Source organism: Grampus griseus, assembly GCF_964374135.1.
Source record: "Grampus griseus genome assembly, chromosome: 4".
Lineage (NCBI taxonomy): Eukaryota > Metazoa > Chordata > Mammalia > Artiodactyla > Delphinidae > Grampus > Grampus griseus.
In genome coordinates, this window is record NC_138997.1 from 68,590,072 (window position 1) to 68,613,869 (window position 23,798).

The 23,798-nt window shown below is 44.1% G+C and overlaps 1 protein-coding gene across 3 annotated transcripts in view; it reads left to right on the plus strand.

Annotated features, from left to right (window-relative positions):
* The window catches only part of HOPX (HOP homeobox), a 78,335-nt gene that overhangs the window by 18,432 nt on the left and 36,105 nt on the right, over positions 1 to 23,798 (plus strand). The window contains exons 1-3 of one of the 3 annotated variants that reach the window (XM_082654054.1): positions 7,755 to 7,975; positions 8,170 to 8,326; positions 14,461 to 15,253. In XM_082654054.1, the coding sequence (XP_082510180.1) occupies positions 8,183 to 8,326; positions 14,461 to 14,538 (222 nt within the window). In that variant the 5' untranslated portion in view covers positions 7,755 to 7,975; positions 8,170 to 8,182 and the 3' untranslated portion in view covers positions 14,539 to 15,253. Of the gene's footprint in view, positions 1 to 7,754; positions 7,976 to 8,169; positions 8,327 to 14,460; positions 15,254 to 23,798 lie in introns of those variants that run through there. The other 2 variants (XM_082654055.1, XM_082654053.1) reach the window with 2 other exon arrangements.

Below are 23,798 nucleotides of genomic sequence, written 5' to 3' on the forward strand. Positions count from 1 at the left end.
TGCCCCTTTTCCACTACCACCCATCAAGGCTCTTCTGTCTACATAGCTACTTGGTACACAGAGGAAATGCAGTGTAGTAGTTAAGAACGTGGATGCAGAAGTTAGACTTTCTAATGCCTTTCTAATGGGTTTTAATGCCCGCTCTGCCACTCACTTGATTTGTGATCTGGGGTAAGTTATACACATCTCCTTGGGGAAGGTATATGTTTCCATCAGTTTACACATGTGTAAAATGGAGACAATAAGCGTGCCTAACACATAGTGTTACTGTTCCTCTAACGATTAAATGAGTTAATATGTCTAAGACATTTAGGACTGTTCCTGGCACACAGCAATTAAAAAATATATGATGTTATTATTATAACAGGTGAGGTTTCTGTATCTGATTCAAAAGTAGGAATCAGCTCTGTGTTATTTGAGGCAGTGAGGACCAAAGGGTATTAGGAGGCAAGAACGTTATTTTTCCCAATGTTATGTTTTGGTTTTGAACATGGCAGTTCCTGGTTGTTGAAAACACAGAGCACCGTCTTCCAAACTTTTGTCCTAAATCAAGTCATGCCAGATGCCACTGGTTACATTCAGTTCAACAGTCATACAATGAGCACCTATTAAGTGGTGGAACTCTTAATGAATGCTGGAGAGATGGAAACGTATAAGAGATGACACATCTACCACAGGAGAGCACATGATTTGGTAGGGAAGACAAGCCATGAACAAATTATTTCAGAACAATTAGGTCATTATTCTCATAGGCCAAGATGGCCTCAAAAAATCTACTCACCAATTCATAGAATAATTGTTCCTGCTTATTATTAACTTCCTCACTACTCATCTTCTGTCCTAGTGATGCTTCCTCAGTAGTAGATGAGAGGAAAGAATAAGTTAGGGAGTGGTGGTGAGGAGTGAGCAAAGAAACAAATATTTTAGTGAAAATGTCAACAACTAAGTTCAAATCAACGTACAATGTGTAGAATTTTGCTAATGAGAAAACCTGCCACCCCCATGTGTTAGGCTTGAGAAGCTCCATCCAGAGACACATCTTTCAATGAAGCAGCATTTGATTTTTTAAAAAAAGGTTCTGATTTCAACCATTGTACGTTACTGTTCCAGAAAGAGTGAAACTTACAAACGATTCTTACCAGTTTGCCACCCAGAAGACCTGCCCTACTGAACTCCTTGCTCATGGTCATTTAAAGAACAATAGTATCAGTATCTTCCACAAGCAAGCACTTTACAGTTTAGAAACGCTTTCCCTACAATGATATCAGATGAACTTTACAACAGAGCTGTGAGCTAGACTCAGGTGTGTATTATTATACCCCTCTTCGCATGAAAGAAATGGAGGCTCAGCAAAGTGATATTTCAAAGGATTAGTATTCAGGATTTCTAATTATTTGACCTTTTCACTACGTTAACTCAAATTTCATCTTACTCTTAATTCTGCTGGGTTTCCTGAAACCGAGGGGCTTTTAAGCCAAGAGGAAAGCAAGTCTAAAGGGGAGGACCTGGAAAGTACGAAGCTGAATTGGCAATTACACAGAGCACATATAAAAGCACATGTCAGATATGCAAAACTTAAAAGAAGGCAGCACTTCATATTTTTAAGCCTTGACTTAACTACTAAGAGATATGCAACCTCTGAGCAGGGCTGAAACACTGAAAACCAAATCTGATGACACCTGTGCCTGACAAAACTTGGGGAATGAGACGTACTTGGGATGGTATGGTCACTGGCGACCAGTTGGAATGGCATGAATTCAAGCACTAGTTGGCATCTCAGCCTTCCTGCCCCATGGAGTCAAGTGCAGCATGTTCTGGGAGAACAGCGTGCTTGTCATTGTGAGATGGCGGGTGGTTCTGTGTGTGCCCGTAGCTGTTACACTGGGTCAAAAGTTAGGAGCTCAGATCTTACCAAACTTGAACAAATTTCCCCAGTGTATCTGCACCTCAAAATGTGGAGTCAGAACAAAACTTGAAAGGGGCGATCCCTTTCTCTCTGTTGCCTTGGTGTCAAGTAGATACTAGGGCTTTCCCAGGAGATGTGAGGAGGTCTGCAAGAGTGCTGGGCTGTGGCATCCGCTAAGGGAATGAGGCTGGAGACCCCACAGTTGGTCAGCAATGGCCTGGCTGCCCCAGCCCCAGTTATTCACTAAACTGACAGACTATGACTAAAATTAGAGCTCAAAGATCCAAGTAGGGGATTCAGTGATATCTTAGAATTTCTGACATCAAGAGAGTATAAGGAGACTACATTTTGGAAGTAGGCATCAATCTTGATGCTCATGACATCAAGAGCTGCCTTTACAGCTGTGGCCAGAATCAAAGAATTCAGAGTCTTTCTTTGATGCTGTAGGTAAGTTAGTTAACCTTTCTCCACCACAAAACAGGACTAATTCCATTCTGATTTCTAAGAGAGGACTGAGAGTGAAACTGGAAGAACGAATGGCGACCTGCTTTTGAACTAGAACTCAGCAACCCCATGATCATGGTATTGCCGTTCAAACACTGAGCACATTATTTGATTTCATATGTTTATATCCTATTTTAAGCCCACAGCCAAATAATCTCTCTCTTTTACACTTCCTATCTATCCCTACATCCTTTCTTCTTCCTTATTCAGTCATTTTAAATCCATCTCTGTGGTTTGCATCTGGAGACTTTGATTTTTGCTTTAAGGGCGGGGGACAATAAATTGATATGGTTACGCAGTTTTTAAGTGCAGAGTCAAGTCCTGATCCCAGGAGATCTGTAGAAGGGAAGATAGTAACATCTTTAGCATTATACAGACAAAAGATCTGCTGTAATTAGTTTTCCATATATCTTCCGTATGGCTCTTGGTGACCAGTGGAGATAACAAGCTAGCCTGGAGACAGAGTCTAAACCCTCCAAAAACACCTCAAATCTCCTTCTGGGCTGGAATAGGAAATACGTTTTTAGAGTAAATAGTAAACATGTGGAACCTTTTAGCCTCAAGAAGTTAATCAGGATGGAAACATAAATAGCTTCAAGTAGCTTTAAATATTATTCATGGACAAAAAGAATACATAACAATTTTGGGAAAAAATTCAGAAGTTTGACAATCCAAGCGTTGATGAGAATGTAGAGAGAGCAAAGGAAATGCTATATACTGCTGATAGGAGTACAGTTTTGTTCAACAATTTTGGAAAAGAAGTTGGTATAATGTTGTAAAGCTACTAGTCACATACGTTATGACCAGTTCCACTCCTAGAGAAGCCTTCCTAGATGTGCTTCAGAGGATATATACAAAAATGTTCAGAGAAAATTGTTCATAATAGCAAAACACTGGAAACAACCCAAATATCCACCAACAGGAAAAGACATAAATACATTGCAGTATATTCACTAAATGGAAATAGCACAGAATATGAATGAAGTTCTCTGCATGCTGAGATATGAATGAATCTTGGAAACATGTTGATGAACAAAGCAATAACAAAAGAATTACATATAGTATGATGTTTTTATGTATCTAAAAAATACAAAAACTAAAAGAAAAGGTCTTTTAGGAATCCATACATATGTGATGGAACTAATCTAAAAAAGGAATAATTTTTTAAGAAAAAAATTTTAATTTCTAGTTTCAGGGTAGTAAATGTGAAAAAACAGAACAATAAAAGAAGAAAAATTTTAGGTCATCTGTAGTCTCACTGTGTAGATATAAACACTGTTAATATTTTGTTGTATTTTTTCCTCCAGTTTTTTTAATATGTAAAACTGGAATCAACAGACCATTAAAAAATGTTTTTTCCTATTTAAATTTGGAATCTTGTTTCTCTGAAGACAGCGATGATACTATGTGTATATGGTGCATTCATAATCTAATGTTCAGTTTTAAGTTGTATTATATAAATTGTCTATATAAACCATAACTTAAACTTTAGCATTACCCTCACTGGAAAATTTAAGAATTTAGAGGATAATCATTTGTCAAGGCTGACAAATCTCTTCCACTGTAATTTTTGGCTTCTAAATCAATTATGAAAATTCGTATGACAAGGTGGAAGGAATTTTTCTTTTGATGACCTGCTTTCTTAAACTCTGATCTCGACAAAAGAATGGGTTTTTCTGAAAAAAAATTTAAAGAGTTTTATATTATTTCTGAATTTTTGAAAGCGTGGGGCAATTTCTCTTAATAATTCATAATTTTAAAGACAATTTCCACATTCCTGACCATATATACAAAAGGTAAATAGCATAACGTCTAAATTTCCTCTCCAATGTATATTTTTAAAAGCTTATTCTTTTAAAACTACCTCAACATACTGTCTACTCAAGCGTTGAGACGATATACAGCATCAGAGTTAGAAGATATTTTAAAGCATCTTAACGGTATAAGGTATAAGAAGCTCTAAACATTTACAGTGGATTTTAATGATTAAGTTGCAAACTCTTGTGAGAGCTGAGATACTTTTTGTGTCTCTCCCATGCTGGATTCCTACAATGTGGTTTTGGTTCAGGAGGTCAGCAGTGTGCCTGCACATTTCTGCAGGTGATTCTGAGGCCCAGCCAGGCATGAGAACTATCCTAAGCTTAAGGATATTAACCACCAGGTTCATAAGTAAAGAACAAACAAAAACAAAAAAATCCTTTCTTTGAAAACCAGCCTTGTTGTTAACCCGGGGAAGCAGATCGATATTCCATTCCCATTTGTCAATTTCTGAGAAACACTGACAGCTTGCATGATCCCCCCTCAAACCCCATCCAGAGTAGTTCAGGAAGTGACAAGTGAGGAAACTCTATCCACTTCCAAAGACCCACCGCTTCTCTCGGGGAAATGGTGCTATATTATTTTTCTCACTTAAGAAAACACAGAATACTTCAAGAGCCCACTGCTTCCAGAAAGTCCACCGTGAGCATAAAGGAGATTCAGGCTAAAGTAAATTGGGAGACAACACTAAAAAATGATCCATCTGCTTTCTTTGCTTTTGGTCAGCTCACCATGGGATTGTTTATGAGGAGTATCTGCCACTGATAATCTTCTTCTCTCGGTTTAGAATTAGCGGCATTACGAAGAGGTCAGAATGGCTGGGTTGGGGAGAAGATGGTAAATGTGACCCTAAAGAGAGTTCTGCAGGTTCCAGTTTGTAGCACTCTCCATGAGCTGGTTCATATAGGTAGATACTTTTAAAATAAATGACTACAGGATTAGGGGACAAAGGTAAAGCTGTCTTATTGGCACACATTGTCTACCCAGGCATTGGAATTTAGAAAAAAGCCAGCAGTTTTCATCTAATCTCTTGAAAAGGTTTATGCATTGTCTTCCCCCAATCACAAAAGAAAACACAACCACAGGACAAATTACTCTTTGAATGTTTCATATGAATAACTACAGCAACAATAGAACTTGTGCTCAGATTAAAGTTTAAGAAGCTTTAAAATATTTCTAGTTCTTTTCATCTGACATTGTTTAGACTACCTTCAGAGATACTTTTCAACAGTTTCCTTACTGGAAAGAGTTGAGAAGTTTTATAAGGCCAAGGTTACTAGGGTGATTTGATTTATAAGTTTCCTTTGAAAGAAAGAGAGGGAGGGAAGAAATGGAGAAGCAGCAGCAAACACATGTCAACCAAAGAGGGCTGAAATAACAGAGACTGAGTTTTGTGGAGAAATGACAGGCAGATATCTCTATCGTGGTTAGATCTTCCATCCTCATTTCTAGAAGTCAAGTTTGTTTGTTTAGTGTACCTTAGAGAAGTAGGTACTTTCAAATTGTCCTTCCACAAGTCTCCTTAGCAGCCAACCAAGTCCAATGGCCCTCAGCCAACTAACCCAAGGAGTACTTTAAAGTCAAGTGGACCTATCCATGAAATCTCGTACAAAGTCCTGTTAACGGAGAGCCGCAAAAATGTAAGAGAAGATGCACCTGATTAAATGTAAGAACATGAGTCACCCATGGATTATATAATAGCAATTAAAAAACCAAAAGAGGGAAAGAAGTACATGTAGAACAGTCCTTGAATCTGAGTCCAGTTTAGAAATCTGTACCTTTGATGAACACTTCTGAAGGACTGGGGAGTCTACAAAGCAGCAGCAAAAATTTTCCTGGAAGAGCCAGCATAACTGTGTAACTGGAATTAGACGGAACCTTTCTAGGGCAAGGAATTAAATCAGAGGCAGCAGTTTCCCCTCTCCTTTGTTTTTTCAGGCAAAATGTGCAGTGGTGGGTGGTTCCAGTGGGCAGCTTTGGCTGGAATTGGTGTCCTACGAGGGCAGTCAAAGCCCATTCAAAACTGCAACAAGCCCCTGCCTGCATTTACACGGTTGCCCTCCTGATTTTTTTCTGCCAAACTAAAGACAGAATGGCCCGCTGAGAAGGGTCTAGAAGAGCACAGGACTGAAACTGAAGCCAAGGCTTTCCATTCTAGGTTGCTGGTCACCAAGGTTCTTTCCAGCTCTGAAGTTCTGTGTCAGAGAAAGGGGGAGATGGTGCCAACAGGAGAAGAGGCATTTACCACCTGGCTTGACCCCGTCCTTCCTCAGCACTGTGACAGGAATCACTGGGACAGATTAAGCGGGGGAGCACAGAACTCCCTAAAATCATGAAGATTTCACTATGACCTGATAACTGGCTTAAGCCCAGAATCCCTCACAGTAGAATGGCTTCTTGTCTCACCTGAGAAGCCTCTTCAGGTGACCAAGAGGAGAGGGAAAGACATTTATTCAGGGAGCCCAGGATGCAAGTCCTTGTTGAGAAGGTTGTCACAGCATCAGGGACATTATGCAGGCAGATCAGTGGAGTATGGCTCATCCCCAGGCACAGACCACAGCAAAACCTACTCAGGATTGTGCTGGACGATCGTGCAATTGTTTGTTAAAACAACAAACCAACGGGATTCCCACACTTGTGCTTGTCTTTTACTGTCAGCAATGGCAAGTGCTGACCTGTCTGTCTCAAGTGCTCAGCCAGGAACTTGAAGATAGAGTCTAACTTCTATAGTTAGAAGTTAGAGTCTAACTTCCTATACCTCAATACATCTAAGATTGGGGGGAGGGGAGGGGTGCACATCTGCCGTTTTTTGGTCCCATTTCAGAGGCTACTTAGGTATAAGAGATGTAGCAGGAAGTCATGTTGCCCCCGATCTGCTAGAGTAACGTTTGGCTCTAAAGTAAGGAAATACAAGAGACCTTGAAGCTGGTAACCGACCAATTCTCTTGACTTTACAGTTAATTTAAACACAATTAGAGGGGATGTCTGATTTCAAAGACAGCTGCTGTAGATCCTCCTCAGTTGGGTTTTGGCTCTATCCTGGAAGGCCTCATCTAGGGAGGAACATAGCGCAGTGGACTCTGGTGGACCCTGTGGAACAATGTCCAGGCCACGCTGGGAAGTGAACAGCCGGGTTGACTGGAGGCCTCTGACTCATGGCTTTAGTTAGAAAAATCGGGGGTGAAGGGAAGGAGAAGGAGGTCGCAGATCGTAGAGTGACTCACACAAGCCCTCAGGTGGAACTTTCTCCTTACGCTGTTCCCGGCCTTAGGAACTGCAGGGGTAAATCACTGCGGACCTACCTTCACCTCTGTAAAAGGAAGAGATTAAAAGCGCCCCCCGAGTTCCCCAACTTTGAGAAGTAACTTCTGTCCTGTGGGTCATTTCCCTGAAGGAGGTGTAGGGGTGTGCAGCCCTCCCGGGCGAGGGCTGCAAAGTGCTAAACTACTCTAGAGGCGGCAGGGCGCGCACGGGTGAGGCGGCCCCGCCGCGGACTCGGGGCAGCCCAGCCACGCCATCTGTCAGGACTGTGCCCAGGGCAGCTCCTTCTCCCGGGAGGAAGCTTTGAAGACGGCTTTTCAAAATCACCGCCGCGCTTCCTCCACTCCTTCCTTAAAGGCTCACGGCCGGGAGGGCGCGGCGTCAGCTTCTTCCCACCACCCCAGACCACTGACCCCGGGGAAGCTTGTAAAAATTCGGGGCAGGAGCGCAGCCCAAGGACGCGCAGCTCAGCGGCGGGACCCCTAGGTGCGCGCCCCTGGAAGGAGCCCGGGCAGGCTCCCGCAGCAGCCTGCAGCGCCGGGGACCCGTGCGCCGTGCGACCCTGGGCGGGGACAGCCCCGGGGGCTGAAGGTGCCCGGCAGCGCTCCGGATCGCCGTTCCTCCCTGCGTCCCGCCCGCCCGGGGCCTCGCTCACCCCGCCGCTTCTCCCTCTCCCGCAGCCGTGTCGGGACCATGTCTGCGGAGACCGCGAGCGGCCCCACTGAGGACCAGGTGGAGATCCTGGAGTACAACTTCAACAAGGTCAACAAGCACCCGGACCCCACCACGCTGTGCCTGATCGCGGCCGAGGCCGGCCTTTCCGAGGAGGAGACCCAGGTAAGCCCCCGCGCGCGCCCGACTCCTGCCCGCGGGGACCCGCCGCGCCCACCCTCGCCTGGGAGATCTCGAGAAGGTTGGGGGTCGCCCTTGCCCTCGGCTCCCGCTTGGCCTCCTTCCCCCGGCTCTTTCGTCGCTTCTGCCCGTACCCCGGGAGCCCAGACCTGTATCGCTCCCACAGCAGCATCCCAGCTCCCCGGCTCCACGGGCGCCAGGTCTGTCCCTCCACCCCAGCCCGGTGGCTCCCGCGGGAGCTGCTTAGAAGCCCCACGCCCACCCTCCCTTCTCCTTGCTTTTCCACTCTCCCCTACAGCACGGGATAAACGCTCTCTCCTCCCTCTGGGCTGGGAGCAGCGTCCCTTGGCCCACTTTTGTCTCGCTTTCCCGGGTTTATTTTCTCCTCTGGGCTGGAAGCGAAACCTTTAGGAGAGGTGCAGTGTGCGCCCTCTGAGCCCAGCGCCCTCAAATCTATTCTCAGAGGGAGTGTCAGAGCTGGAAGGGATCTTAGTGATCAGCTATAAATTCAGTGCTCAGGTCTGGTAAACGAGGAAACTGAGGTTTAGAGGGAGAGACTTGCCGTGATGGCACAGGTCGTTAAGCATGCTCTTTGCATCACATCGCGCTGCAGCTTCCGGTTAGCTGCAGAGCTAAAATTGCACGGAGCCAGGGAGATTTGGTTCCGGTTTTTAAAAATTCCACGGCTCTAAGGTTTAGGGTCCTTTTCTGGAGTTTTCTGAGAAGGTAGACATCTGACATTACAACTGAAGGAACAGGAAAAAGATGTCACCATAAGTGCATTGATTTATTTATCTATTTTAAAACCTCCTCTATTATCCTGAAAATTGTTTAGGGTAGAGAATGCAACACTGCCCATGATTTTTAACCGCTAGGTACAGTAGGTGCAGTATTGGCTCCTTCAACTGACTTTTTTTTTTGTTTTTTTTTTAAACCCCTGTCTAAACTCTTCTATTTCCCCTTTGGTCATGGAAAGACAATTAGTTCTGCATGATGATGCCACTTGGAACTCCTCTAGCACCTCTCCCATGGGAGCCCAAAGCAATTCACACCTCTAGTCGCAGGTCTAAAGCAGAGACTTTCTTATTCTTCCCAACTTATAGACCAGAGCAGTCAGACATTTTGTTCTCTCCTCACCATGAATCATACTTAGCTGAGGCTTAAAAGCTTGTAATGGGTGCTCCAGTGAATCCTAGAACCAAGACCCCAAGATCCATTTGGGATCCCAAGCCCAAAATGAGTTTTTACTAATTAAGCCTTTGGAGAACTTGCCCATAGAAAATCCTCCCTCTCCTAGGTCAAACAGAAAGTCCAGCATATCAATCTTTTGCAAAGGGAACAGATATCTGGCTAGCCAGAACCAGAACTTAATGGAAGGTGATGTACTGTAACCCAAGCCTAACAGCTCATGTTTCTCAGAACCCCAGCTCTCCCCAGGAGGCAGCCTGCTGAACTGTTTTCATTTACAATCCCACACTATATTTAGAAAAGAGGAGTGATCACAGAGACAGTAACTCAGCTTTAAGGCTGTGGGTTTACCATGGGCCCCGTATTAGCCTGATTCTCCCTTGGCAAGTGACTGTCATTCCCTAAAGCAGAATGGTTATGCTGGCCTTTGTAACAGATGACACGTGCCGCCTATTGCTCCAGGTACTCTCCGAGTACTAAATCATTTATTTGCCACAACAATGCTATGAGATGGGCACTCTTGGCTCCACTGTACAGAAAGTTTAAATAACTTGAAGACCACCACTGGGGAGTAGCAGCGCTGGGATCTGAACCCTGGCAGTCTGGCCCCCTGGCCCAGATGCTTAACTACCATGCTGTTTTGTCTCCACAGAAAAGGAATGGAAACAACTGGGTGGGGTGGGAGGGAAGCACTGAAAAAAAATCCATGCAGTAAATGACAGTCATCTCAGGCTATATTCAATCTTTCCTCAAGATTCACCTTATATGAGAGAACTGAACTGAGATCAGGTTGGGGGCAGGAAGAAAGAGAGGGCACCCTTCTATAACTGAGGTCAGCCAGTTCAGACCCCTACAGAGCAGGTTCCTCTGCCCCTTTCAGGCAGCCCTTCTCCCATCCCCACCCCCCACACTTCTCCCATCCTCAAATGAGTAAATGGTAGACTCAGCCCTGAAGTAAGCATTCGGGGGAATGAGTCAGCCTCATAGCAGGGCTCCTTGCTTCCTTTTCCTGCCGTGAGGCTAACACCTTCTTCCTCCCTGAGATTGCCACGGCTCAGCTTTCCCCTCTGTCTTCCGGCATCAACCACCGGGAAGCATCTGAGACCCAAGAGCTCAGAGAGAGGCAAAATTTAGCAGTTTCAGGGAAAGAGGCTTCCTAGGTAACCCTCCGTCATCCCTTACCAGATTGGATCTCATCTTCCAACTTCCCATCGTTCCCTCCCATTCCCGTAACCCCTTCCCAACCCTCTCACCCCCATGTTACTGGTGGGTGAGAATGGTTTCCCTGTGGGGACCCTTTAAATAGCTGATGGAGGCCAGGTTTGTTGGGCCTAAACATAAGCAGTGTCTGGTATCAGCACTTGCCCTGTTTCTTCTATTTGTTAGCATTGCCCTTTTCCATGAGAAAAGGTCATCAAAGCCCAAATAATATTTCTTTCATATGCTTGGTCCCTTATGCCTAATACCACCCACTTCCAGAATGGGATTCATATTCATTTTCCTAGAACAAGTAACACTAGGAGAAGAAAAATAAGCATGTGATGGTCCTATGAGATAGTTAACTCAAGCTGATTCACACTGCTGATACTTTGGCAAAGGCAAGAGGGACTAAAATGCTGAAATATTCTCTGACTGGGGCCTTTGACCTCTTTATAACTGTCCCACTGTAGGACAATGTTCTTTACTTGGGGTGGTGGGGGGGGGGAGGGACACCTATAGGAACCCAGAATGAAGTGAAGGATGCTCTAATGGAAATAACTTTTTAAGGTGCATTTGCTGGGGTCCTAGAATGGGTTTTTTCTCATGACAGTAATTAGATATGTCCTATATTTAAATTAGAGAAACCTTACAGAATCTCGACCCCTGTGTCTTTCATTATTTTGAAGTCAGTGTGAGAAGGGGCTGGGAAAGGTCTTATCAGCCCCTTGGGAGGTTAGAATGATCTTCCATTTTCTATGATCACTGATTCAATCCCAGTATAGTTGGCGTTGGTTCTTAGATTGGTTTCCAGGATTTTTATCCCCTCTTGATGTCCTGGGACTCTTCCTAGAACCCTAGTTTTAGTTGTTAGATGTCTTATCAATGGAATAAAGACCTCTAAAGGTCTCCTCCTAAAAAGAATGAAATGTTAGTTACTAGAGAAAAGGACAGGAACAATATTATTCTGCCTCACCCCTTCCCCATCCCAGTGTCTAATTATCATCTGTTCTCTCAGAGTAAATAAACCTCCATCAATGGGCAAGGCTAATGAGGGCATCCATTCATAAGCAAGCAAGGGATGAATGTCTTTCCCAGGGGATGACTGAAACAAAGAAGAGAAGGAGAGAGCCAGGTGGAAAATTAGGATTGATGTGAGTGAGATGCGATAAGATTCAGCTCTGGAGGTGAAAAAAGCAAGCAAGGTGTTTAATGACGTTTGTTGGAGAGCAACTGGTTTGCTAAATTATTATATACATGTGTGATTTAAAAAATATATATCTGTGGAAAACAGTTGAGCTTTTCTTGAACCTCCTCCCATCCCCCAATGCTAGGGTGCAATTTATTAATCATTTGGATGCCAACTCACCGATTCACAGATTTGGTCATTGCTGAAGTTATTTTCAGTAACTGTATGTTAATATTTTGCTTCATTACTAGTATAAAGGTGTGGGTGGCTCTTCTGAATGAAGCCAGCGCAATCATTCTGTCTTAAAGGAATCCTGATAGAAAATGAGCCTGTCCCCCTCCAAGCTTTAATTAGTCAGTCTGTAAAACTCTGCCATTTATTCAGCTCTAGAAACTGCAAATTCTGTTCAATCAGACCCCGTAGCCTTGAAACCCCTGCAGAGCTACCTCATTAATGAAACTGGAACTATGCTGCTCTCACACCAGATTCCAGAGTTAACTAAATACACACATGGATCACAGAAGCAAATAGGCCCACCTTTAGCAGTAGAACGTTGGTTAAAGCCACCAAAGATACATGAGCTCTCTATTCTCCTTAAGGTTGGAGATCCCCAGGAGTGAACTATGGCACCCAGAGAGCAACCCCCAAAGAGAAGCCTTCCCTACGAGTAGTCTGCTGCCCTTGGCTTTAGATTACTTTTCTCTGCTGCCACCCCACAGTACAAAGGTATATAAGACAATTGATCTTGACAGGTGTTAGGCTGTCCCTTGCTGTTCAGCCAGGTGAGCATTGGTGCAGAGCCCTAGGCCGTGCTGTGGGCTCGCTCCCTTCTAGCTCTACAGACCTTGAGCCTTAGAATCACTCCTTCCCCTGTGGTTCTCGCCCTTTCTTCTCATCTTGGGCTTATGCTGAAATGCCTTTTGACTCCCTAGATCTCCGCAGAGATGAGGTCTTCCCACGCATGGCCCTAGAGCCCACACTGTTTGTTCAGAGGTTGAATCTGCATCTGGCTGTGCCAAGTCAGAGCCCTCTAAGGTGTTTCTCACCATACCATCTCCATCAGCACATTCCAGGTCTGGCACCCATCCCACAACTGTGTTCTTTTTGCTTCCTTTCTGTCCCCTCATCTACTGACCCCTAGAACAGGTAAATTTTAGAAACACTACAAGGGACAGTAGATAGCCCCTAAGTTTACTTCTTCATTTACAGTTGAGCTGACTGGCGCTCTAACTTCCTCAAGTTCTGAGCCAGTTGGTTACAACAAGCTTCCTGTTGGCAGGGCCCAGGACTGCAGAGCCCCCAGTGGTCACCTACCCAAGCAGTATGACATGAAAACGTCTTCATTCTCAAAGTGTGCCATGATGTGTGAAAGGTTGGGAAGCATAGGAGAATAAAGCCTGGAAGTCCTGCCTTCCCACAGAGCCCTCTACTCATCCTCTCCCATGTGGATTAATGCTTGCTGCTTCTATTTCTTCACTATTGCCTCTTCAATGTTGTTGTTCAAAAATCCAGATTCCTCCTGGCCAACCTGGTTCATACCCCAGACTATTCCCCAGCATGGGTCTCCTTATCTCCACTTTGCAGAATCCCCCGCCCTTCAGGGGTATAATAAAGGCAGATCTATATACCTTTATATGTATTTTAAAATGCGTAAAATATGTTTTAGCCCTCACATGGTACCTTGTCTAGAAGTATCCCATCTGGGGCTTTTCCTAAATCCATGGTCACTTTTGCGAGGTGTGAATATTTGGGTCACACAGAGCTAGAAGATTTTGAGTAAACTGGGAATCCCACTTGCTCTTTTCTCACTGTTCAGTGGCCCTGGAGCAGGAACGATTGGTCTAGACTACTCCATGGATCCTCAGAAAGGAGTGCCCCAAGGTTGTTCAGCGCTTAGTTTTTCATTCATTTTACTCAACAAATTCTTACTAAGTGCTACTGATGACCAAGGCCCTTGAGATCATCACACATTGATGAGGTATAGCAGCCATACAGATTTATCTGGGGCATCAAGGAGATGCTTCTATTTCTTTTATTCATTCAACAGACATTTGTTAATCTCTGTTAAGCCCTTATGCTAGGGGCTAATGATGATAAGATGGATGCAGACTCTGCTTTCATGGATCTCATATTCTAGAAGGAAATGTAGATTAAAAACAAGTGAATACACAAATAAATTAATTACAGATATTAAAAGTTCTGTGAAGGTAACAAAGTATGAACACAGAGAATAGGAGATGGATGGAGAATCTACTTGATAAAATGGTTAGGGAAGGCCTTATTGAGAAGGTTCTATTTAAGCTGAGCCCTGAGAATTATTTATCATCAGATAAATAATGAATGTCAGATATTCTAAACATAGAAAACAGTATGTACAAAGGTCCTGAGGCAGAAATATAAGTATCACAATGAGATGAACCATCCCCAGAGACTCAGACTGCTTTCCTCTTTTCCAGCTGGGCCACAGAAGCTACTTTTAGAAAGGGAATGGACATTTCAGTTTTTCAGTATGTGACAGGTAATTTTGCACATTTCCCTCCTCCAGAAATGGTTCAAGCAGCGCCTGGCCCAGTGGCGGCTGTCAGAAGGCCTACCCTCAGAGTGCAGATCCGTCACAGACTGAGGAGATGGTGGTCATTGGCGGCTTCCCTGCATGAAGACCATCTGCTGTTTCTCTCCTCAACTTAATCAAGCTCTTTTGGTTTTTCAGTGTAGTGTCATATGCTCCTCTGTTAGCTGTCCTCCTATTTAACACAACGTTGTATTTTTTTTTAATGTATATAACTAGAAAAGAAAATAACAATAGGAAGCTATGGGCAGCTTCTGTGTAAAGCAGTGGCTTGGCTGGAAGTGGTGTGGCTTGCATTTCCTTTGGGTCATGATGACAGACGGTGTGAAAACCATCTAAGTTTTCTTTTTGACCATCACCTCCCAGTAACAATTTACTTTCACCATCCATTTCAGAGCAGACAAGGCCTCTGTTGAAAAGGTAACATGACCAAGAGGGAGAAACATTTCCTTCTAATTCTACTTCCCTAAGTCATTTTCCTTGTGTTTCATTTAATACATTGAGATTGAGTGAGAATACAGAGTGAATTTGAGTTATTCAGATTCCATAAAGCAGTTCCTTGGATTATAGCTGAATTAACTTGGAAAGCACTCAGGCTGGAAGACAGAAACTTCCACTGGCAGAAGATCAAGTAACTAAGGAAAAAAATCCACAGAAGTCTTGAATTTACCTTATTTAAATGCATTTGTTAAATTCATTTTGCTAAACAAAATGAACGGTGTTTTGTCTCTAAAATGATTTTCTAAATAAAACCTTAACATTTTGTTGAAAATGCATTGAGTCCTCTGCAGATTTTTAACTGAATAATAAGCATATCAAAGAAAAACAGAATAGCTCAACACAGAAGCCGCCTGACAAAAAAGCTGTCATTTTCTAAATCCTTGCTACTCAGAGTCGTCCAGCACTGGCGTCATCAGCATTAGCTGCAAGCTTGCGAGAAGTGCAGAATCTCAGACTCCAATCCAGACCTACTGAATCAGAATCTGCATTTTCAACAAGCTCTCCAGGTGGTGTCTATGCACATGAAAGCTTGATCAGCACTGCTCTAAAGGACTCTACAGTGGATTTGCATCCACTTTCTGTCAGAGCACATTAAACATCTTAGCAGTCCATTAGTTAAGACTGCGTTTGATTGCATGGAGCAGTAACTTGATTACAATGGATTAACCAAATAGGCTTTTTGTATGTTTGTTTAATTGATTAGTTATTTTTACATAAGAAATCAGCAGGTAGGTTGCTCCCTAAGATTGCCAAGAACTTGCAGACATTTTATCTTCCTACTTTCCTATCTTTAGCATGTGGCTCTTGTGTTTATGGAGACAAGATGGATGCATTTCAAGTAAAAAAGGAAAAAACAAAGGGAAATGCCAGCTAAGACTTTTCCCTGTAAAAAAGGTTCCTGGAGGCCCCCATCTAGGGACTTCCCCCTACATGTCATTGGCCAGAACTGGGTCACATGGCTACTCCCAACTGCAAGGGAGTTGGGAAGGTGAGCCTTTTTAATTGGACATAGTACTGCCTTGAGAAAAATTAGGGTTCTGTTGGTAAGAAAGAAGGGGAGGGTGGATATTGGAAAAGCCACTAGCAGTGTCTGCCAGCCCAGCCCAGAATGATGCTGGTATGCACTTCTGAACTCTTACCTACAACGCAGGCACAGTCTTTTCAGTTCTTTAAAATAAAGAGCCCAGAATAAGAAATACTAGCAGTTATGCAGAATACAAATGTTTACAAGATTCTTCTCTAAACAATACACAGTGAACCACAGTCTGAGCAGAACAGCCTCATCTGGCTTGCTCCTCTGCAACCTAATTGATGGTGGTCTGAGAATCTGTCAGCACAGGGCTGGATACTGACATCACTTTCTGGAAAGAAAGAAGGGAGGAGGTGGGGACAATACAGGAATGTGAGCACATCATACATACCCGCATAGAGAGAGTATTCTTTACCTTTCAAAGCACTTTCATAGACACAGACTAACAGAGAGAAAAAAGAAAAGTGCTGTTAATATGACTGTAGGCAAAGCAGATCCAGACAGAGCATGGAGATTTGCCCATGTCAGGCAATGAGAGAGATGCTAAACCAGGTCTAAGCCCCAGCTCAGAAGTCTTTCTCCAGCACACCAGAGACATGATTCTAGAATAAGCCATCTGAGACAAGAAGAGTTAACCAGCTGGGCAGAGAGTGTGCCTTTAGCTGGGAGCTGAGAAGCACGTTTAGGACAGAAGGATCACTTCCTGTGTTTATCAGGCCCAAGAGTCAACAGTCCTTAAATAGCAGGTGCTGGAAGGGAATGAGGATCAGGTATCCTTTAACTAATTAATTATTCAATTAATATATATGTTTAACTAGAGCCAAGTTTTTTATTTGTTCATTTTTGCATTTGAAGTACTCCTTGATGATACCACAGTCCTTAACCACCACACAACTGCAACCAACCACTTTGCCAAGTTTTCCTCTCTGTCAGTTTTTCAGAGGCCTACCCATTGCCCTAGTTTCTCGGTGTCATCAACCTTAATTAGGTTGATTTAGTGTTCAGCAGGTGGAGTGAAATCTTAAATGTACCTGAGTCTCCACCTCTGCACTGCTGGGCAGCCTCAGGGAAAGAGTCAGTGCCCTTTTAAATGTAAATTTGTTACCAATATTAACCTCCTTGAGTTTACTTTTTCAACTGTAATACAAAGATAGCAATACTCTACTAAAAGAAAAAAAGCACTTTGTAAATAGTAATAATAATTACTATTGCTAGTACTCTAGAGCGCTCTAGCTCTAGATCAAAATCTTTTTAGAGCTCCCTCTAACTCTAGATCAGCTCTCTTTAGAGCTTGCTGCGCCGTCCAGTTTGGTAGCCACTAGCCACATGTGGCTATTGAACACTTGAAATGTGGCTAATCCAAACTGAGACGTGCTGTAAAGTGCACACCAGATATCAGAGCCTGAGTATGAAAAAAGAAAATGTAAAATCTCTCATTCATAACTTTTCTCTTGGTTACATGTTGAAATCATAGTGTTTTGGATATACTGGGTCAGATGAAATAAATGATTGAAATTTGAAAAAATAATAATAATTACTACTGCTACAAAGTACTAATGAGGACAGGGAAAGGTTCATTTTGATGCCTGAGATAAGCGTTAACCAGAACCCAGAGCTCTAACTAACTTTTAATATCAGGAGTCTCTTCTGGACACCCAGGGTCACACAGCAAAGTGGTAATACCCACCCCAGGCTGGGAAAAACTCTGCACAATCCCCTCTTTCTTCGCTGTGTGTCCTACTTCTGTTGCTGACACTGTTGGCTGCTTAGCCTGATAATTATTCCCAACCCCTCTCTCTGTTACCTCCTTTGTCTACCAAGGTTGCTGAGGCTGGAAAACCAAAATACAATACTACACCTCCTTACGTGGAGCTGTGGTCATGTGACACAGTCTGGCCAATGAGGTTTAGGTTTAAGGGGGGAGGGGTGGTGGTGGTGGTGTGGGGAGGGGGGAGGGGGCAGTGATAGAAGGCTTTGGGGAAGAGTTTTTTTGTTTTTTTTGGCTGTGTGGGTCTTTGTTGCTGCGTGCAGGCTTTCTCTAGCTGCGGCGAGCGGGGGCTACTCTTCGTTGTGGTTCATGTGCTTCTCATTGCAGAAGCGTGTGCTTCTCTTGTCTCAGAGCACGGACTCTAGGCGCGTGGGCTTCAGTAGTTGTGGTGCGTGGGCTCAGTAGTTGTGGCTCGCGGCTCTAGAGCACAGGCTCAGTAGTTGTGGTGCACGGGCTTAGTTACTCTGCGGCATGTGGGATCTTCCCAGACCAGGGCTTGAACCCGTGTTCCCGGCACTGGCAGGCGGATTCTTAACCACTGCACCACCAGGGAAGTCCTGGGGAAGAGTTTTGTGTTTCTTGCTAAAAGGTACAGAAGCAGCAGGCTCTGTCCTTTTCTCTTGTCTTGAATGGCACCAGTTTCATTTGTTAATTGTAGAAACAGATAAGCAAAACCAACCCCAAACAAACATACGATAAAACAAACAAACCCATAAAAATTAACCATGATCTCACCATGCAGAGGTAACCCTAATATTAACCATAATATTCTTGAGGGTAGGCATGTTTTCAGTGCATAAATACACAGGGAGCAGGGAGAAGAAACCATTTTAGGAGATAGCTGCTGTTTGAACCACTGCTCTGAGAGGATGTATAAATGAAAAACTCTTGTTTTTCTCTGCTACAACACTCTACTCAGAATATTTCACTTCTGACACCAGATATGTGGGGTTTTTTCCCCACATGCAGCAGTCCTGTGACACCAATTGGATGTCTTGCAATTCAATTCGGTCTGACACTGTCTACCTGGAGTTAGCATCAGATCCCACAGGTTAAGGGCTCAGTCCCACAAGACTGCCCCCCACTTTAGATGCCAGTTGCAAGCCCAGGTTGTTACCTGTGCTTCTGATTGATTGGCTGCAAATTGAAGGTTTCCAAGACCCCCTCCTCGGATTGGATTGATTTGCTAGAGCAGCTCACGGAACTCAGGAAAAGTTTTCTTACCAGATTACCAGTTTATTATAAAGGATATAACTCAGGAACAGCTAGATGGAAGAGATGCAAAGGGCAAGGTATGCAGGGGAAGGATGTGGAGCTCCCAGGCCCTCTCTGGGCACAGCACTCTCCCAGCACCTTCACCTATTCACCAACCCAGAAGCTCTCTGAACCCTGTAATTTAGGGGTTTTTTATGGAGGTTTCATTATAGAGGTGTGATTGATAAAATCATTGGCCATTCACGATTAAACTCAATTCCCAGCCCCTCTCCCCTCCCTGGAGGTCAGAGGGGGAGGGGTGGGGCTGAAAGTTCCAACCCTCTAATCACCTGATTTGTTCCCCCAGTGACCAGTCCCCATCCAGTGGTTATCCAGGGGCTCTCCAAAAATCACCCCCATAACATAAATTCAGGTGTGGTTGAAAGGGGCTTGTTAATGAATAACAAGATGCTCCCTTCACCTTTCTCACTCTGGAGATACTTCAGAAATTGGAACTATTTGAGGGCAAAAGACCAAATCCTGTAACACAAGATGCTCACATGACTCTTATCACTTAGGAAATTACAAGGGTTTTAGGAGCTGTGTGCCAGGAGTAAGATGAAGAGCAAACATATGTATTTCTTATTATGAATCACAATATCCTTAGAAAGATTCTTCCTAAGGGAGAATTTGCTCTTTTGTTTATGAAAGCGTCCTGATGAGCGTTGTTGGCTATAAAACACAGGTCTAGAAGGAGAAAAAAAAAAAATGAAGAATTCAGTGGCTGTGCACAATAAAGTAGCAGGAACTTGGGACTGTGTCCCCTGGATGCTCAGGTAGGAGGCTAGCTGGGGCCCTCAGGCACTGAGAGGAGAGATGGAGAAGAATGATCTGGTATGGGCGTGCAGGCTCCAGCAACAAGTCTGCTGACCCAGAAGACTGGTGGATTTGGCTCAGAGACTTCAAAATGTCAAATATTCATTTTAAATGAACACCTGTACGATGCTGGTCCACTGTTGCCATTCAGTCACTGCTCTTTGTTATCTTCTACCTTTAGGAAAGCACTATTGCACAAAATAGCCTTGCATTGGTGATGCTTTGGGAGCCGGGAAAGGAGCTGCTTGGGCCACATTTGTGGCCCACAGTGGACAGCAGAAGCTCTGCTTCTGTCTGCTCTCTTCTTATAAAGGGGTAACAGCACCCCTTTACATTTGGGGAACACCTCCCACTTCATGTGGTCCTGGTAGAGTAGTTAATCACAGTGTCCCAGGTTCCCCACTCTACTCAGAATTAGACACACGACCCAGACTGGCCAATCACAAAGCCACCTCCCTTCACACACAGGGACTGAACCAAGGTGTGGGCTCTTGACCTAAGCTGAGCCAATCAAAATCCCTCACCAGAGTTTTCCCAACTGGACCGGGAGGGGCAGTTCTCTATTAACCTCGTGCATGGAGAGTTGTGAGGGTGGAGGCCTGGGGTTGCAGGCAGCCATCTACCCAGCCACGTAGAGAAGGTTACACTGTAATGAGAGAGAATGGAGGCAAGCAGAGATGGAAGTTAGAGAAAGAGACAGACAGACAGCAGCTAGGTCCACTCTTCCCTCAGGCCATCCCAGCCTTCCTAGCTCTGTGAACTAGTGAATTCCCTTCTTGGTGTGTCTGTCATTTGCAGCAAAAAGAATCCTAACTAATGGGAGAGGGAAGAAAGGAAGAGAGGAGTGCGTAGAAGGAGGAATATTGGCCACTAGGGGAATTATGAATCCAGGAGAAGCAGGAACTTAGAGTAGAAGAGAGCCAGGAATACATAGGCCAACAAACCCTGAAAGTAACTGGACAGAGCACCAGACATTTCTCAATCACTGGGGACTTGAGAAAAAAGATTATTTTTCCATATTAATGGAAAAGATGATTACTAACAGGTAGATAATATATGGATATTAAGTACATACGTTTTTGAATTAAGTGCAAACATATGGTAGATATGATTTTGTTACCTTCCTGGGGACATCTGGCTACTCGCCCTCAACCCTGGCCACCTCCATGTAGAAATCTTGTTCACATATTCCACCGTCCACTAAAGGGTCATTTTAAAACCTCACATCGTTTCAAATGTATCCCTGCCCAAACTCAATGTCAAAGTAACTAGCAATAATAATGGTATAATTTAAAACTTCATATTCTCATCCCATGATGGAAATACTAGGAGGTAGTGGAGCACATGTAAGTCAGGCAGGGATGCAGGACATGAGCCACGGTTTATGTTGACAAGGAAGGACAATAAGATTTCTTGGTTTTCAGAAGGCTGGTGCTTTGATGGTGTGGTCTCTATGAACTATTATAGGCATGAAGAAGCAAAGGTTTCTAGAGAGCCTCTCCCTTCAGCTTCACCATCAGCTGTATTCTGACAAATATTTCAGCACTGCTGCACTGGGGATGTACTCCTGTAAACATAAATTTCAATGTGGCTTCTTGTAAGAGTTCACCACCTAAACTTAGGAAAATATGAGAAGGCTTCCCTGGTGGCGCACTGGTTGAGAGTCCGCCTGCCGATGCAGGGGACATGGGTTTGTGCCCCGGTCTGGGAAGATCCCACATGCCATGGAGCGGCTGGGCCCGTGAGCCATGGCCGCTGAGCCTGAGCGTCCGGAGCCTGTGCTCCGCAACAGGAGAGGCCACAACAGTGAGAGGCCCGTGTACCGCAAAAAAAAAAAAAAAAAAAAGAAAGAAAAAAAAAGAAAAATATGAGAAACATTGGACTTGAATCTCAATTTACAAAACTCATCCAACTACCCAGATACAATGACAAACTGACTCACAGTTCCTATGACTCATCCTTGGAATTCCAGATGAGCAATGCAGAAGGATTTTCTTTCTCTTTCTCCCAGATGGAGGCTTCCTCTCCCCACCCCTTTTTTTAAAAAAAAAAGGTTTCTACTTTGGAATTTGGCATTGCCTGGGAGTGAAGAAGGCAAGTTTCTGGGGATAGTGATGCTGAGGATAAGAATCCTCGGGGCATAGCATAGGAACCATAATCTAGAAGCTTAGAATCTTTTCAAGATACAGAATGTGTGTTCATGTATGAGAAAAACTGTATATATATATGTATATATATTTATGTCCCCTTTCTCCAGAGGGGGAGAGCTGAGGCAGAGAATTCTGGTTGTCCCCTTAGCCCTTCTCTCTTTCTTCCTGTAATTTTATCTGAGGAGAATGGCTGCCCAGCTAAAGACTAAATTTGCTCACTTCCCATATAGTTAGGTTTTATAGCCAGCCTCCAATGAGCTCTGCCTTCTGGTATTCACACATGTGCATAGGTCCTTCCCACACTGAACAGGGGTTGGTCTGTGTGACCCAGTAAAAAAAGCAGAAATGATGATGTGTCACTTCTGAGATTAGTTTCTAAAAGACACTGCAGCTTCTCTCTCTCTCTCTGCCTCTCTCTCTCTCTCTCTCTCTCTGGGATTAGTTGCTCCAGGGAAAGGCAGCTGCCATGTGGAGAGGTCCACGTGGCAAGGAACTAAGGCCCCTGAAAACAGCCAGTGAGGAAAGAGGTCTGCCAAGAACCCTGTGAGTGAGCTTGGAAGTGTGTCCTCCAGCCCCTGTCTAGCTTTCAGACAACTGCAGCCCCTGAGCCACAACCACCCAGCTAAGCTGCTCCTGAAATGGTTTGATAGAATAAAGGTCTGTTGTTTTAATCTGCTAAGCTTTGGGATAACGTGTTAGCCAGCAATAGATAACTAAAGCTCTGGATGTGGTCAGTGAGGTGATGTGTGCTACTTCCAGGTCATGTCCCTAAAAAACTAAGTGTGCTCTCTTGTTTCTCCTTCCCACTTCCCATGAGCTAGAATGTGACTATGGTAATTGGTTGTCTCATATCATGCAGATGACCGCAATCCCTTAGGTGCCGGAGGGCAACAAAACAGAAAGAGCCTGGGTCTCTGTATTAGTCAGGAAATAGCAGGTTTAGCTGCACTAATAACCAACTTCTGATCTCAGTGGCCTAAAAGCAATGCTTTACTTCTCACTTCCACAAATCTGCTGCAGCTCTGAGAAACTCTTCAGGATGGCTGTCCTTCATATCAGTAGTGCTTCCACAAATTTCAGTGAACAGGGAAAGGAGTGCGAAAGCCTTGCGCTGGCAACCAAGTGCTTCTCTGACACACCTTACACTCACATTTCACTGGCCAAAGCAAGTTGCATGACCACAACTAACCCCAAGGGAGCAGAAGAGCACATTTCTTCCTTATTTCCAGAGGAAGAAGACTGAAAATACTTTTTTCAGCAGAACTAATAATCTACCAAAGCACTCAGCACCATCAAGTCATTCCACCAACCCTGGCCTTCTATATAGGACTATACCTGATAGAGAAATAAAGTTGTATCTTGATTAAGTCACAGTGTTGGGGATCTCTTATTATAGAGTCTAGCCTATACCCTAAGCAATAAAGGCATATAGATTAAAGAATGGGTCTAGGATCTGCCTACCTACTAACTGATTCTAAAGTTATTGACAAGGAAAATGAAGGCACACAAATGGATAGTCCTATTTGTCCATCCACATCCACTCGGCATCCTTTTCTACCCGACTCTATGGCCAAGGAGGGTGACATTACAGATACCTCAGCCAGGCTCCTTTGCCCCCTGACTTCTGCTGGGGTTTAGCCAATGATAGTCACTAGCAGGAGATCAGAGGATAAGAGTAGAGTAAGATCAGGGTATTTTTTCCCAGTCTACGTCCTTCCAGAGTCATGGTTTGACAGTGACTATGCTCTTCTAGCCAAGGCCACAGCCTCTGTCACGAGGCCCTTTCCACAGCTAT